A 17706-nucleotide genomic window follows, 5' to 3' on the forward strand; every position below is an offset into this window, starting at 1 on the left:
CTTAAAAACATCTTCACCACTGAGATTTCCTGCTTGACTTCCACCCGTTAGCCCAGGGTTCCTGCAAGGAGTAATTTGTCCTTGGAGGACAGGTGGGGACATAAGGCTCTGGGACGATGTATATGACCATCATATACACTGCATCAACCTGCCCAGGAGCCACATCCCAGGGGGGTCCCCAGATAGGGCATTAATGTGCATATCAGGACCACATCAGTAGTGCTGCCTTGCCTCAAATGACCCAGGTTCAGCTCCTAACTCTGCTCTCTGAATCCCAGCACTTGGATTGGCTTCCTCAGGGAGAAAAGTAACCTCATATCCTTGGCCGTGATTCCTCCTGGCTCTTTAAGAATCAGGTCTGACCATGCCTGGAGGGAATCACAATCAGATGCAGAGTACAAGCCACCTCATGGACAGGAACCAAGGTGGATCTTAAAGAGAAAGGGGCAGGGGATGCAAGGATTCCTGGTGCGGGGTCTGAAGAGCTTCCAGAGAGAGTATGGGAGGAACTGAGACACTTCCTTGGGGTCCCCTAGGACAGACAACAGCAACATGTACCTCCCCTCCCCTCATTTAGATGGAACCCCCACCCCCAACCCACAGACACACAATCAGTATGTTTCCAGAATCAGAGACAATTACCTGTACGGCCAATGCCGGCACTGCAGTGGACCACTATTGGTGGCCCTCCTGGGTGACCTTTGAAACGTGGCCCCAGGGCACTGACTGCAACCCTCTGCTGCTGCTTCACAGCTCCCAGGAAGTCGATGAGAGTGGCAGCTGATGAGGGGACGCCATAATCCGGCCAACTCAAGTACTGGAAATGAGACACCAGGCGCCGCTCCCTGTTCTGCGCGAGAAAGCTTCACTGTCAGTTCTTCCAGCTGACAGGCCTGTTCCCCCAGGGAGACTCCCTTGCAGAGGAACTCCACACTCCCGCTTTTGTGTCCCCAGGCACCAGACAGGCTATGCAAGCACACCAGCATGGACCCGCCCCCAGCCAGCCCTATTCCAGCCCACCAGGGTCTCCTTAATTTCTCTATGCTCCCACTCCTTCCTTCTACCACCAACACTCCCCTCCCTTTGTTTCTCTGGTCACACACACAGTGCTCCCACAGGTCTTCCCCTTCCTAGTGATTAGTAAGCCACTAATAAATGCCATGTGGTCACATGGTGGCCTCCACTCCACTGACAGCCCAGACAATGCTTCTCCAGGCTACTGTAGTTGCTTCAGTATAGAGTCAAACCCAGATGTCCTACTAGGTGCCAGCCCGAGCCATCTGCCTTCCTCTTCTGCAGAAATGAGAATCTCTGTCTTCTGCTACATCAGGCAGTACATCTGGGGTCCAAGCCACACTTTACATGTGGCAATGAAGACACTCTGCCTGCTCATTCCTAGCTCCATGCCACTGGGAAGATGGCAGCCTAGCTATCTCTCCCTATGCTGAAGTCGTAGGCAGCTCAGGAATATTGCCCTACTCACTTTTTCCACCACAGGACTGGCGTGGATAGTTACCTCAGTGTTATAGATTTCCAGAATGGTTTTCTTGTAATGATTCAGGTTTTCCACCCCAAGGTTGGTGACAGTGAGAGTCCCATAGCACACTCGGAAGTCTTTCTCTAGGGGCCAATATTGGCCACACTTCTTCCGGTTTCCCTCCTCCAGCCTGTAATACACCAAATAGAAAGAGGAGAAAAGGGCAAGAGGTTCTTCCTCTGTTCCTCACAGAGGCAGAGAAGTAGATCATTTGATCCCAGCCTTGTCACCTACTGGCTTCTATGGAGCTGGATCATAAACACAGAGCTGAGCACACACTCTGAATCTGCACTCAGAAGGAAGGTGCTATGCTGCATGCATACCCCAGTTATCAGTAGAAAAGGAAGGAAATGAGACAGCCAAAGAGAGGGCATCTTCCCTTGCACCAGGACTGTGGGGGCAAGGAGGGCATGGTGAGCTCATGGACTGAACAGACTGCTATGTTAGATTATCAGGCAACTCAAAGCATCCTCCAGTAGTGGGTGGCCAATTTTAGAGATGGGGAAACAGGCACGGAAGTTAAGCCACTTGAGTTAAGCCCAAGGTTAAAGAAGCCTATTTTGGAAGTGGGAAATAGGATCCCAAGTGCCTTACAAGCTCCCCAGTGCAGACACACAGAGTTTGTTTTGCTTTTTGCATTCATACAATACATACAAGAAATACGGTCATCCTCAAAATGCAACCACGTCTGAGGTAGAATGGGATGGCTGCTTCAACAGTGCATGCCACCACTACAAAACAAGCTAGGGCAGAAAATGAAGAAAATGATAGTGCCACATCTAGTGTTGTGAATTTAAACCACAAGAGGTGGAATTTAATAAAACCAAATGTGGTTACCTCAGCTGAACTTTAGCCTGCACAACAGCAGTAACGTGTTTTGTAACACAGCAATGTGGGATTTGAAATATCCACAAAACCTCAGTTCTGTATCTCAACCAAGAAAGTAACTGAGCTGAATGCACACTCACCTGGTTGTCATGACAATCACCAGAACATTTTGCTCCCAAACCATGCGCCAGAAGTCGCAATAGGTGTTTTCCAGAGGTCCTGAAGTGACAGAACACACGTATAAGGACACAGGCAGGAGGGGCCAGTGACTTTGGAGAAATCCCATCCAATATCCTGCCAAATGGTGTAGGTGACCTGGGACACTGTTTACCTGGACTGCTGCCCCGATGTTCTCCACCTGCCTTGGCAGAAGATTCCAAGTTGATTCCAGTACTTTCCACTGGGCAACATGGATGTGTGGTGGCAACTACAAACCTAGTATCACTCCATCCAGTTGTTGGCCTCAAAATGCTATCTGGAGCTTACAAAGGCTTTAGCGCCAAGTGTACACACAATGCTCTAGGACAGGGGTTCTCAATCCCTGGGCTGCAGTGGGTCAGCTGCTGGTCTGCAGCACAGTCAGACCAGACGCAAGCATGCAGCCCCCCAGAGCCTGGTGGAGAGGCTGCGGCTCCTTCTGCAGGGTCCATGGCAGCACAGGGTTTAGCCCACACCCTTGCCTGGGGGTGGGGGTTGCCTTGTCTGCTGGCCAGAAATTCCAGACATTGTCAGCTGTGGCTGCTGGGCTGTGGTTTGCCAGGCCCCGGCGTAAAAACTTTGAGAACCCCTGCTCGGGGATATACCACTGTCCAGCACTGAGAGATAGTTCATTAGTGGGTGGATGGTGATATTGCTTCCCTTCTCCCAACCACTTGGCAGTTTCTGGGCCCTCTGGCTAGTGAGAGTAACACAGCTACAGAATGCAGCTGGATTATGGGGGAAGTGAGGAGGGAAGACCCACAGCAAATGCTATACTTACACCTCAAAGGTCAAATGGGATACAAGTTAAAAGTTTAAAATGGCTGACAAGTTTCCAGCCAGCTGTTAACATGTCTGCATTTAAGTGCATTTTTTTGGTCCTGTTGAAGAGTTGACAAGTTGAAACACGTGTTTTGAGAGAAAAAGTGGATGTACACAAGATAGGTCTCCCTTAGTGGCACTGCCACATTTTGGTGACATGGAAAATTACATTTTTCAAAATGAGCACAAGACAAGACAGGGATGAATCAAATGCAACCAGAATATTCCTTCCAGTCTCACGTTGGACTGGCTAAAGCCCCAGCAAGTTCCTACTGATGGAAAGTCAGGGAGATGCCTACTTAAAACCTCCTCAGAAGATCCCCCTGGGCTGCTCCTCTCCTCAAGATACCAGAGTGTATCCATCTGAATTGGATGAGCAGCCTTGGAAACATACTGGAAATGCATGATGATACTCTACAACCCACAGAGAGCACAATGCAGCTGAGCACACACCCTTTGAAGAAACAAGGTAGGTGGTGCCATGAAAAGGGAGGCTGTAGTTATCAGTCACTGGAGAGAGCATCTGCCTTAGCCAAGATGCTTGTTTCCAAACAGTCCCAGGATACTGGGTAAGAAGTTAAGTTGCCATGCACTCTTGTGCCTAAAAGGAGGGAAATATTTGCCATGTTTAATGAAGGGCTGCATTTCAAATACAGTACCATTCCCTGATGGCACAGCCCAAGAATGCTTGCTTTCCCCAAGCACTGAGCACCCCTGACTCCCACTGGCCTGAACAGGAACAGCAGCTGTTCAATATTTTTGAACATTGTTGCTGAGATCAGTCTCTGACTCCCTGCCAAGCTGCATGTCCCCCAGCCCCAGGGTCCTTCCTATTCCTTCTTGCTCCAGGACTCTGCCCTAGCCCTCTGGGCCTGAAGCAAGCAAGTGGGGGATGTTTGGTCACTGCTGGGCCGTGATGCTCCTCCATTCTATGGAAGTCATGTAGCACCCAAAAGCTGCACATACATTAATGAGTTCACCCACATAGCACCCAGTTGTAAGGAGACAGGCAGGGAACTGTAGAGACAAGGAACAAATAGCCCTGTAGGATTACAGAAAAGTAGGACTGGAAAGGGACCTCACAAGGTCACCTAGTCCAGCCTCCTGCTCAAGGCAGGGCCATCCCTGACTAAAGCAGAGAGGCACAGTGATTCGTCCAGAACAATTTCACTGCTTCCCTGACTAGGAAGAACCTCATCTTATCCAAAAAAAAAATCAGTGGGCATTTCTCCATTCACATCAAGGGACTTCCCACTGAGCTTTTTCCGTATGTTCAACTTCTGCCCATTCTGTGCGGCCCTTCTTCAAAGGAGTGGCCACATTTCTCAGCAGGAAGCCATGCACCGAGACAACTTATGACACAACACGCAAACTCAACCATAACACATCTCCAGCCCCTCTTCTTTTTAGCTGCTTGCCAGGGGCACTCCAGCCCTCTCAGGGACAAGTTAATAAATCATTCACCACAGGAATCCTCTGAGTATAGACTGGCCCCAACCCAACGGTATTAGGGAGTGTGAAAGGCACTGCATTTGAAGAGGAAAATACTGGCCCTGCACTTCCCCATTTGAAACAGCAGGCTCCTACCTTGAGTACCAATGTAAGCATTCCTTTGCTTGTAGCCATCCATAAAGCTAGCATTGATGTAGTCTGTCAGCTGGTGAGAGAAAAGTGCATAAAAATGTTACCCCTGTGAAGCACAGCAAACTGGAGAATTCATGTCCAGGTGTAGGGAAAAGGAGTTATCAACCCTGCAGTAAGCAACCACAGAGATAAAGCCGTGAGATAATACTTGAAGGTGGCTTGGTATTATGGATTCCCCCAATCCCCAAACTCCATTTGCTACCACTGACTGTAGGTACTGGATTTAAAAAAACAAAACGAAAAAAAAGAGACACCCACAAACACACAAAGCTTTGACACAGTGAGCCACTGCACAACTGTCAGCTATCCAGCAACCTTACTGATAAAACACAGGTCATGTTCACTCAGTACAGCAATGCCAGGGGACTAACACCAACTCCCCCCAGGTTAGCTTCAGTTCAGGCAAGCACGACTCCCACAGAGAAATCATATGTGAATTCCACCCCTCCGGGGAGGGGAAGGGGCCCAGCTTGGAACCCAGAAGAGTCAAGTGGAAGTGGATTCAGCCTGCTCACCTCCGGGCGACTGAACTGCTTGGTCAGCTTCACTCGGGTTTGGTCCAGGCACGGCACGTCACCATAACGATTCTTCTCCTGGTTATAAGGAGCCCTGTAGGGGCAGAGAATGGGTAGGACAAGCCAGAACAGAGATGGTGAGCACAGCTGCACACAGCTATAGGTCACATTTTCAGCTCTGAGTTTGGGGTCTGCTGTCATCATAGGCAGGGCTTTCCTTACCTGGAGAAAGGCCATCCTCCTGAGAACATGGTTAAGGCCAAAGTAGCACCCAGTTCTCATCTCTGGCTAGTCTTCCTGTGATAGTTTCTCCTCCCATGTGCTCTTGGAATGGCACCAAAAAGGTTTTGAGAGTCCAAAATCTGCTAGTGAAGCCAGGCTAGGCCCTACAGGGCAGTCTACATTGAGAACTATCCACCCTGATATGCCTTTACTGAACCTACCATGTGGAGGGGTTGCTTCCTCTCAATTGCTACTTCAAACGGTAAAGAAGATCTCTAGGAAGAGGCTGGCCCAGTTACAACGAGGTTTGTTTTCTCCCTCCCAAGCCACCCAAACTTGGACACATGAGGAGAAAATCCTGATCCCAGAAGTCCCCTCTCTAACCTCATTCCATCATTCTGCATCTATCACTGCTCAGCTTTCCATGCAAGGAAAAGGTCAGAGCAGATGCCACTCAGATGAGGAGGCGAGGGAAGATGGGAGAGCAGGGAAGAGTGGAAGAGCCAGCCCCTTCCTCTTTGACAAAGGGATGATTTCCATAGGAACCCAGTGGTGGCTCTGAGCTCCCAGACAGCCATCCCCATGCCGAACTGCACCATAAATTCTTCCTCTTCACACTTACAAAGAGCAGATGAAGGTCCCTGCAGGGCTTCTACGCCGGATATCTTCGTACTCCTCATAGATTCCCCGTTTTTGCTTTCGATTCACGTGGTCCATCAGTTCCTGAACAGTCACAGACTTTGGTCCTGGAACATGCACTGAGCCATTGTCCTTGGGGGAAACCAGCGGCACTAAGATGAGCTCATCCAGAGGGTCTGGGTGGCCATTCTGCTGGGGTAGGAATCGACAGTTCCAGCTGAGAGGGTCCAGCCTGAGGGATCCACCCAGGTATTCAGGGAGGCACTCCCTGGGCAGGTGCTCCTTCAGCTCTGCCATCTTCACCATCTGCACCTGGAGGTGAAGGGAGAGAAGCACGGGCAAAGCCTGTACACATCAGGAGGGAAAAACATGGGGGTTTGCTTGAAACAGTGCCCATCTGGGACGAGTCTTATATTGCCTGGCTATAAGGAAGAGTGGTAGTTAGCCGTGTTAGTCTGAGCTCACCTGGAAGTTCTTGAAGCCACTACAAGGGCTGGAAATGTCCTTAAAGCATCTTTGAATAGCTCTTTTACTTGCCTTGATTAGAAATCAGTTTTTACCACTGAACAGAGCTGTTCTGAAACAATCCAGAAGGGGGAGTCTGCCTATCTCTGCCTGAACAGAGCAGAGGAAATGGGATGAAGCTGTCCAGAGAGACAGCTTTTCTGCAAGAGTGAAGACTTACAGCCAGTAAAAGACTCACTTCAGGGGGATGCTCTTCATGCAAGCCCCCAGGCAGATCTGGGAGGCAGGTATGATTACACAGAGTCACACATTAAAGTCACTTCATTATAGGAGGTAGAGGGAAGCATTTAATTACAAAGGCAGGGTTCCACCAGCAGTGATGTCAGGGTACTAGAGGTTCCTAGGTAAGACTCCTTTTTATGTGCGTGGTAAGAACATCTTTGTCACAGCCCCAAAATTTTGCTGGATATTCCAGAAAAGGAGCCCTACAACATCTGAGCTCCATCTGAAAGAGCCTATGACATGCTGGGTGCTGTATTTAGAAAAGAAAGTAAATCTTTAAGCTCCTCCTTTCCTCTGAACAGCTGCCTGAATGCAATATCCTGACTATGATATCCTGTTTGCTGATTCCAGGGGAAATCAAAACTGTCCTTATTATTTACTAAATAAGAAATGGATTCAGACTAAGTGGTTAAAAGAATTCACAGGCAGGACTAGAAATTGCAAGTGAACAGAAGATGAGGGTTTTTTTAAATTAGTTTACTGGCCAGTGCCCAAGATCCAGATGCTGAACAAACTGACACTATTCACAACCCTTTCTGGTAAACCAAAGCAGGATGCTGTATTCCTTACAAAACTTTTGATGATGTTATACGAATGCCCCAAACCACTGGAAGGAATGCAGTTCCCTGTTCTGCCATCTGGCTACAGTGATATTAGGCACTAAAGGAAGACCCCAGAGAGAGAGAGAGACAGAAGGTGTGTGGGGTACAATCCACCCTTGCAAGAATGCACAGGACCTGGCTCTTGAGACTTTGTATTTGGTGTGTTCAGGATTATATTGAGGCCCCTCTGCTGCTCCCGAAGTCAGGACTGGGCCCTTTCATTTAAGGCTCCCATAGAGCTCTTTTTAGTTTCAGAGTAGTAACGTGTGGGTGTGTTCACCGACTTCAATGAAACTATTCACATGCTTAAAATTAGGCATGGGTTTAAGTGCTTTGCTTGGCAGGAACCTTAAAAACAGGAGCCCTGCCCACACGTGTGAAAAGAGCACTTAACTTCCATTTAACATTAATCATTCACTCCTTTTCCCTTTGATGCTATTGCCCTGTGGAAATCCAGGAACCTCCTGATGTACAGCCACATGCACCTTGAAGTGCTACACTGTATTAAAATGACTGCGCGAACTCCAGTCCTACTACTGGAAACTGGTAGCAGAGGACAGTGAGGATGCAGCCAACTCCACCTGGCAAAGGAACACCCAGCACAGGTTCTTCCAAGACCCATCCAGAGGAGGAACAGACAATGACAGTGAAGAGGACGATGAGAAAACCCAACTTGGGGACAGCAACAAGGACAGCAGCAGCGGATCCTCCAATGGGAGAGACAGTGACAGAAAATGAACTGAGACTTTAAACCCCTTAACCAGGGTGTGGACTAAGGGACAGTGTGATCTGGGTAGGGAGGCTGATGGGCAGTTGCATGGGTCCACAGGTGCAAGTATTGTAACACATTTATGGGTTTTGTTTTGTGAGTTAAGGTATGAGAAGAAAAGCTTGCTAGAAGGTGTATATATAATGTGTGCATGCACATGTACACACACACAGTTTTTTTTTTAGGAAAAAAAAAATCTGTATAGGACCTGGCACAATGAGGCTCTGACCACTTACTCAGGGACGCTGTAATCAAACAAAGAGATTCAGAAATAATGAGAGATTTAGATTGAAGATTTAGGCCCAGTCAAGCCCCAGTACCTTTGCCAGCAAGAAACATGCTGATAGAATAACAGAGGGCCACACTGACCACTGGCACATGGGTGAATGCGGGTTATATAGGCACTGGGGTACACATGGGCTCATGCTTTTGAAAGTTAAACTGCTGGTTCGTTTTAAGCTCCCCTAGGCTAAGTCTACCTCTGTGATGGAGTGGCACAGCTCTGCTGACAGCAACTGAGGGACATCCATTTGCATCCAGGGTATATTCACCCCTTTGCTCTGGCATCCCTGCAGCCTTCCTGGATGTAGAACCCTCCACCTGGCCTCACTGGAAGGGTGGATAAGAAGCTACAAGAAGGCTTACAGCACAGGCAGCAGCAAAGCCAAGAGGTCTCTTCTCTCTCATGCAAGATCCTGCTTCCAAGCAATTACAAGCAGTTCCTCAGACCTAAGGCTCTCTTATGTGTGCCAGCAGTCTGGAGCCTGGACTCCTCCCAAGTCTGGACCAGGCTGAGGTGCCTCATGCTACTCACCCTCTCCCGCAGCTTCTCTTTCAGCAGGAGGCTGATGATGGAGTACGGGACTCGGAACCACATAGGAGCTCCCACGATGAACACCTTTTTGAGGCGAGCTGGGAAGGCTCCCTGCAGAGAGTATATAAAGGAGTTTTAAAGCCACAGCACCATTTATCAGTGGTGTCTACAGCAGTAGTTCCCAATCTGTAGTATGGGTACCACCAGTGGTACACAAACAACCTGCCAGTGGTATGCATTAACAGATTTATTATAATTACTTTATATGACAAAAATTTTCTGGTGGTACTTAAGGCTTAACTGAAAAGTTTGCTGGTGGTACTTAAGGTTGTATCGTTTTAAATTGGTGGTGCACAATCTGTCAGTTTGGGAACTGCTGGTCTACAGAAAAAGATAAGCTGGGAAAACCCAAGCTTCTTCAATTCCTTGCCCTCACTCTTCACGACCAGCAGGGGGAGCCTGCGGTTCAGGCCTGAAAATCAGATCAGGCCAAACCAATGCAGTTCTGGCAATCTGGCTGGAGGGAAGAAGTTCTCCTTTCTGCTCCATGTTCTTTAGGAAGTTATAGGAGCATAATCTAGATGCCCTGGTGATGACTACAGTATAAATACGCAGGTACGTCACACATACACAGCTTGGGATGTTTTCTTTCTCTTTAAAAGCTCAACCACTTGTTTCTTATGCACATGCAGAAACTTAATAGCTCTGTCTTAACTGTTAGCAGGTTTGCTCAATCCAAGGTATCTTCCATGTCTAATATTCAGTTCTCTCTCTCACCTTATTGGTAGGGGGGCAATCAAGAACTGTCAGTATAGACTTGGATTTGTTTTATGATAACTGACCAATTGGGAAGCAGGCCCATTATAAAACCTACACACTTCACATTTAAGTAGTACTTTATAGACCTGATATAACAGCCATTGCATTTAATGGTAAGATCTTTACTGACTGATGGGGGATGGATAAGACCTTTAATGTTCAAGATCTTATTTATAGTTACTACTTAACTGATCATCACAAGTTCCCTTTGGAGTAGATGATTAGGAATGATTATCCCCAGTTTAGAGATGGGGAACATCAATGAATTAATTGCCCAAAGCTGCACAGAGCACCTGTCAAAAAGGAATATCAAATACTGTGACTTGCCACCTTGTGTCCCAATTGTTTAGCATAGCATAGCAGTGCCTCTCAGTCTGTGGAGCTTTGGTAACAAAACAGTTCAGATTTGTATGGAAAAAGTTGTTGCAGAGATGGAACAACATCCACCCCCTCACTTACAGTGTTGACAAAGGCTTTGATTCCCACCCTGTGGAGATGATCATAAATTCTAAATTCTCCAAGGACACGTGTTCACAGAGATCCTTCTGCCATGAAGTCTCTGTCTATAAACAAGTTATGTCCTCATGATCTTGATTTTCGAGCACCTCTCAGCCATGAAAATGGACTTATTCTTACAATATCACCATGAAGTGCTATTCACCTCCTTTCACAGAATGGGAGCTGAGGCCTGGAGCGGACCAAGGGCCTGAGTTCACATAGGATGTTCATACCAGAAACTGAAACAATGTCCCACCAGCCCCAACCACTGCTCTACCTTTCTCTTCCTATAAGTTACATACTCTTAGAGCAAGGAGACCTCATCCCTTGATACTCCCTTCCTTCCCCCTCCCCCCAAACCAGGGGTAAGTTTTACTTTACCTTCAGCAGGTTGAGGATTTTCTTGCTGAGGTCCAGTTCAAAGTTGGTGTACTGGGACCCAGCCATATCATAGATGAATACCAGGCCATTCCTCTGGGTTTCAAAGCTGGTTGTGCAGAAGAGAGAAACAAAAGGATCAGCTACACTGGGGTGCTTAATCACTTGCTCAGGCCCAGTTACAGCAGAGATTTACCCACTTCTCCAGGGAAAAGCTCTTAAAAACTATACTGAGTCTTTTTGCCCTCCACCTTAATAAGCATAATTAACATATTTGCTTTTAACAACAGACCAGATCCTCCTCTCTTTCATGCTGGTGAGGATCTTATTCTAGTGACTGAGGAATAGCCATAGAAACACAAATGTGATGTTGCTTTTGCACATAGGTATCCATGCATGCACCATATGTTTTGTGCAAGGTTTTGCTTAGGCTCAGTCTGCTCAAGTTTACAAGAGTTAGTCAACACCTTAAGTGCCTGGCTGAACTGGGCTCTTAATACAGGTAAAAACCACAATAGTCTAAAACAGAGGTCAGCAATCTATGGCTTGTAGAATCATTGGATCCAGCTTGCAGTGTTGGGGGGGTTTAGCAGTAGGGGGCTTCACCTACAGCATAGCAGGGAGGAGTGGAGGTGGCAGCTGCCGGGTCAGAAATTTGAGCCCACCTCAGACCCAAGCTGGTTGTTTCGGCCTGCCACTTGGAAACATTACTGACTGCAGTCTAGAATAAAAGGTTAAGAAAAAATAATGTGGGTGCCCAAGTGTCACATGATACAAGATCTCTTGTGAGCAGCTATGAAATTTCACTGAAGGAGGGAGTGGGGCTAGGGCTGGGACAGGGGCTGCCCAGCTGGGGTGGGGATGGAGCCCCAAGTGGATCATCCGGGGGTCATCCCACTGCTGCTCACACCCCTGGCGGCAGTTGTGGGGGGGGTGTACCACCCAGATCTATACATGGGGTGAGGACAGGCTGCCACTGTGGGCTTGGGATGGCACTAGGCTCTTCCAGTAGGAAGGTGGACTGAGGCCGTGCTCGGGGCAGGTGGCGGTACTGGGAGGAGAGAGCTTGGAGGGGGCTAGGGCAAATTTTGGGGTGGCCATAGCCTACCCTGTAGCCCCCCCTCCCAGCACTGCCACCACTGGCCCCAAGCACAGCCCCAGCCCAACCCCACGCCAGGAAGAGCCCAGTGCTGCCCCCGGCCCCAGTCCACAGCAAGCAACCCACCTTTGCTCCACATGCAGATCCAGGGGGCGCATGCCCCTCATGCCTTCCCTGGGGATGCGCACAGCAACATGTAGCATTTATCAGCATGCCAATAGCGTCAATTTTCCTTTTTATCAGTACCAATATGACATAGACCGATGTATCAATGCACCTCTAATAGCTACACCTAGATCTTCCCTGACCAGTGGCTATCCTCCTCTTGAACACCTCCAGTGACAGAGTCCACAACTTCCCTAGGCAGTCTATTCCACTGCCTCGCTAGTCTCACAGTGGAGAAGTTTTTCCAGATATCCAGTCTAAATTTACTTGGCTGCAACTTCAAGCCATTGGTCCACGTCCTTCTCCTTGCAGCAAGAGAAAATTAATTACTAGGAAGGATCCATTAACATCTCTTCCAATGTTTTCTCTCATCTTCCCTATAGAAGCAGCTTCTTGACTCTGTCTAACCAACTAATACCTTTGGCAATGAAAAGAGAATCTCTCTAGTGGGTAAAAACCCATTTTGTTATTAATACTTAAACCAAGATTCTCATTACGTTATGAATACTTAAACAAAACTCGACATGCAAACAACAGGCAAGTCTGACCCCTCCTTTATCTGATTTTTGTAATACATGAGACAGAGATGGGATATCAGGATTCACATAGGCAGATTTGGCTCCTGTTACATATTTTTGTTAGACTACAAAACAGCTCTTGTATCTGTGACTCTCCAAGAACAAGCTGGTTGTTTCTGAATTGGCATGTGCTAGCGAACCAGACACAGTTAAGAATGTGGTTAATTAAGCGGAGTTTGCAGTATTCTGTTTTTTAAATAATACGTCCGTTCATCATTACTGAATTAGCTTATTGTTGTGTGTGCCTAATTACTTTGGAACTGAAATTAAACCAGCTACACAACATGGAGCTTCTGGGGAAAAGGAAAATTCATCTTTTCTCCAGGTTTTGCTTGGGGTAGATGTAGACCAGGAACCTTAGGTGGCAAGGAAAACAAAGGGATATATCCTGCTATTTTGACTCCTGGCATTAATCTCTTATATGATTATGCTGATGCTGCTGGAGGATTATTAGAACAAAGACAATAGCATCCTGGGCTGGGCCAGCACCAACAACTTTACAGAGGGATCCTGCCCACAGAGTACTTCTTGTTGTGACCTGACTTGCTTCCTAGGAAAACTTCTTCCTTATTCTTGATAAGAGACTGGCTCATTCCTTGAAACCTGATAGTGTAGTCTAGGAACATCAAACTCACCCCTCCCAGGCCAGATCTGGGCACGGTAGCATCAGTGGGGTAAGTAGTGGCAGGGTAGTTACTGGGAGGTATTGGATTAGAAACAACAGAACAAGGGCTGCTATTTCTTCCAAAACCTAATGGGAAAACATTTTTCCCAAAGGGCCTTATTGATTTTCACTGGGATGTCGGCTCCATCAACAGATGCTCCTGAGAAGGTTGTCCTTAACACTTACAATATTCTGGAAATCCTTGTTATTCTGAGAAGCCTCCTGTCCTCTTTATTCACAGACTAAAAGCTGTGACTAATTGTCAGCTTGTGCAAAGCCACTTTACTATGTTTGAACCTATATAAATGAAGATGGAAAAACCCTATTAAAATAACTGAAAAAAATCCAAATTGTTCTAGTGCTTTGACAGTGAAACCCTGTCACAGCATAACCCATAGGACTGTAACCCTTCTCCAAATGTTTTTATAATCTGCCCAAATCCTTCAGTGCCAAGAGCCATGGGAAATGGAAATCAGAGTGTTTCAAGATGCACACTTTGGAGCGACTTGGGACTTCTGGTACACGCAAATTCTTTGACACAATTTCAGATCCAATTTGCATTTGGTAAATATTTTAAATCATGTACATTTTAGCAGTGCCCTAGGGATGCAGGCTACTTCCAGCGGTGTCCCACATCCAATCCCTGAGAGCAGGCACACATTTTACTTTCTTAAGTGGCAACAAAAGAGATGTGCTCACAGGTGAATATGCCACTGTAAATCCCAGTACAGACAGCAGGCCTTACTTAACCCACTGACAGTTCCTGGCAACTTACAGGTCCATCTGGAAACTTCAGCTTGCAGAGCACTTAGTTTGGAAAGACTGTAAACTATTTGGGATGAGACAGGTCTTCCTATGAACTGGGGGGTGGCTCCCACATTATCAGTTCTGTCAGATTACAAATAAAATACAAGATAAAAGGTACAAAACTGCCTCTTTTGTGAAGCCATTTGAAAAGATCCATCAAAACCACCAACTAGGAGCAATGTTCACTCACTGCAGAGATTTGACTTTCTAACCCCTAGTTGTCTGCTAAGTCTGAACCATGTGTAGTCTTTACGAAGAGAAGTGATAAACTCTTGGGATAAGGACCATCTGTTCTGCACCATACAGTAAAGCACAAACATCCTCTGCAAGATGCAACTCTGTGTGGTAGCACTTCGGGATGCTGGTGCACCTGATGCAGGTGCATTGTTCCCATGCTAATGTTTGTGAACAAATTTGGTAGGTAAAACCAGCCAAATCCATTTTTTGCCATCCGAGGGATCTAGCAAACGAGTCTATTTGGAGGGACTGTAGCCTTAGCCTCAGACACCATGTTCCAACACTACAGTGAGTCTGATCCAGGATTCTCCTAATACTGACTGATGTTCCAGGAGCTAGAAACTGTAGTATCCAGGGAAAAATGAGGAGGAAGAGGCATACAAATAGCCTTTACTGGCAATTCCTTTGCAGTTTTTCATGAGGGATGCAAAGCCCTTAGACAGGGCCAGCCCATCATGTGTTACATGGCAAGCTCCACATTGTGCTGATGTTTGCTCCTCCTAAGCACTATATTACACAACAAACAGGTACAGCCCTTCTTCTACATGCAAGTGCTCAGTGAGATCAGCTTTCCTCACTTACCCCCCGCACTCACCAAAAACTAGTCCCCTAAAATCTCTAAAGATAAGATCCTAGTTCTATCTAAAGAACCTGAGTCAAGGACTCAGGATTTGAAAGATCCTGGCTTCCTGGGGTCTGAGGGAAAGCACTAGACTAGAGAGACCTTTACATGTTTTGACGTTCCTTTAGAAAAAAGCTGGGCTTAGGGTTTCCATTGGCTCACTGCAGTCCAGCAAGCTGTTCTTGTACAGGGACTGGGCCTTTGCAACTGAGCCCAGCAAAAGACCATTCTTTCCCTCTCTCGATAGATAGCTTTATTTCTATATATAATGTGCATTTTGTATGTTCATATATATATATGTGTATGTGTATATGCCTGCAGCAGGTCTTTGTCCGGCCCGCAGCAGGTCCCTCTGTTCTGCCTGGCCCAGACACAGTCCAGCCATGGCAAGTCCTGCCACCCCCTGGGCATGCAGCAGGGCTGGGGCAGCTCTGCAGCTGGACTGCCTTTCACATCACAAAAACCAATTTAGAACTTGGTTAACCAAGTATTAAACTTAACATGCTGTAAATATAGTGCATTAATGAATGTCTAGATGTGCCCACTGAGTACATAAACTTGCCTGGCATGTGAATTGCCTGAAAGTGTATATACCAATACTACCATCAAGGGCTGCAGATTCCAAAACACCATCTTCAGCGCACACATTCAATTCATGCTGTTCACAGAAAGATAAGGCTGGAAGGAATCTCAGGAGATCACCTAGTCTAAGCCCCCACTTCTGGCAGGATCCTTTTTGTCTAAACCAGCCCAGATAAGCGTTTATCTAATCTGCACTTTAAAACATCCAGTGATAGAAACTTCACAATTTCCCTACGGGACCCGTTCCAGTACTTAACCACACTCAGAGTTGGAATGCTCTTGTTGATATTCATTCTTAGTATCTGACAAAGTAGGCTGTTACCTATGAAAACTCATTCCTCTCTGAACCAGTTCTTCTCTAGTGTCACCCTGCTCTGCCTTCTCCCCATCTTCAGACTAACATGGCTAACCACCTCTCTCATATCTAAAGACTCCTTGGTTGCAATTTAAGCCTGTTATGACTTGTCTTGTTCCAAGCAAGAGACAGAGAACAAGTCATTGCCACCCTCTTTTTAACAACCCTTTCTCAGTTTGAAGACTTATCAGATTCCCCTACTCAGTTCTTCCACGCTTTCCTCAGAGCTTATTTTTTAATAGATTTTACTCCTCTGCATTGGGATAACAACCTGTGGGGCCAAACCACAAATAGGAGATGCCTCAGTCGAATACAATCATTTTACTGCTTTTTGTCATTTTAAAGATCAAGATCTTGATCAGGAGGATGTTGCAGATGATAAAGAGAATCCCCAAAGAGACTGAAACCTTAAACTCCACTCCAAACTGTGCCCCAACTAAAACTCTAGATGCCCTGGACATGTAGGTAACAGACAAAGGGATACAAAAGAAAAAAAAAATCAACTCAAGGATCAGCGTTTCTCCCTTCCTCCATCATGTGATCAATCAGGTGGCAAATACAGATTAAAGCATCACTGCACTTTTCTACCAGACAGAAATCCAACCCCCAGCTGCCTCCACCAGACAAGACTTTGTGGCGAGTCTGGCAGGTCAATTAGTATAGACCTTTTGACCATTACACTCTGTTACGTATCAGAGGATATGCTAAGGGCATTCAAGCACATCAGCCCAGAGTTACTCACCTTTCCCAAATAGTGTGTGAACCGGAGGAAAAAGATCTGTATGGTTACAAGAGTCATGAATGCCTGGAGCAGGGTTTTTAGAATACTTGTGGTGTTGGTCCAGAGGTCCAGTCCCTGCATGTGCCCACATCTGGATACAACCAGAGACAATGAATGGAAATTCTACAAGGACTGGAGGCAAACAGGAAGGACACTGTTTTCTCCAACAACAGGAGATTTTGGATAACAAGCCACACAGCAGAGTGCATGCAGATGGAAACCTTGGGATCTGGCATTCTCTTTACCATAGAGAATCACCCCACACAGACTGCAGTACACATCACATACATTTAAAGTGCATTGTGGAAAAGCAAGATGAGTGGCCAGTGTTAGGGACCTGCACATGGCCAGTCCTGAGGTGCATAAATCTATGACTCACCTCTCTACAGCTCTGTCTAGCAGGTAAAACAGAGCCTGGAGCACCACATGTTGGACACTTTTATTGGGATGGTGTAACTTGGCAGTGAAGAGTGCAATAGAAGCCCCAGATGGGTCCCGCACACTCTAGAAGAAAGTCAAGAGAAAAGCATAATGAGCAGACAGAGGAAGTGAAGCAGCCTTTGCCAAAACTGAGTTTCTAAAAATCTCTTGGGACAGAAACCATGTTGATCTGCATGAGCCTATAGAACCTAGCACAATGGGCCCAATCACTACAAAAATGTAACAGCAGTGGAGGCTATGTACTGCAGTCTGGTGGGCATATAGCACTGCATGCATGACTGTAGCTGATGCATGCACAATGCACCATATGCAACTGTACACACTGCTTTGGAGTAGAAGGGGA

The 17706-nt window shown here is 46.8% G+C and overlaps 1 protein-coding gene across 2 annotated transcripts in view; it reads right to left on the reverse strand.

Annotated features, from left to right (window-relative positions):
- Positions 1–17706, reverse strand: part of PTPN9 (protein tyrosine phosphatase non-receptor type 9) — a 52794-nt gene that overhangs the window by 11053 nt on the left and 24035 nt on the right. For both annotated transcript variants that reach the window (XM_090028372.1, XM_090028373.1), the window contains exons 4-12: positions 17302–17426; positions 11036–11141; positions 9338–9448; positions 6389–6717; positions 5545–5638; positions 4973–5042; positions 2506–2584; positions 1517–1667; positions 643–850 (exon numbers count right to left, since the gene is read on the reverse strand). In XM_090028372.1, coding sequence (XP_089884498.1) covers positions 643–850; positions 1517–1667; positions 2506–2584; positions 4973–5042; positions 5545–5638; positions 6389–6717; positions 9338–9448; positions 11036–11141; positions 17302–17426 — 1273 coding nt within the window. The remainder of the gene's footprint in view (positions 1–642; positions 851–1516; positions 1668–2505; positions 2585–4972; positions 5043–5544; positions 5639–6388; positions 6718–9337; positions 9449–11035; positions 11142–17301; positions 17427–17706) is intronic.

The sequence above is a fragment of the Crocodylus siamensis genome, chromosome 15, assembly GCF_052110815.1.
Source record: "Crocodylus siamensis isolate JL-2025a chromosome 15, ASM5211081v1, whole genome shotgun sequence".
Taxonomy (NCBI): domain Eukaryota; kingdom Metazoa; phylum Chordata; order Crocodylia; family Crocodylidae; genus Crocodylus; species Crocodylus siamensis.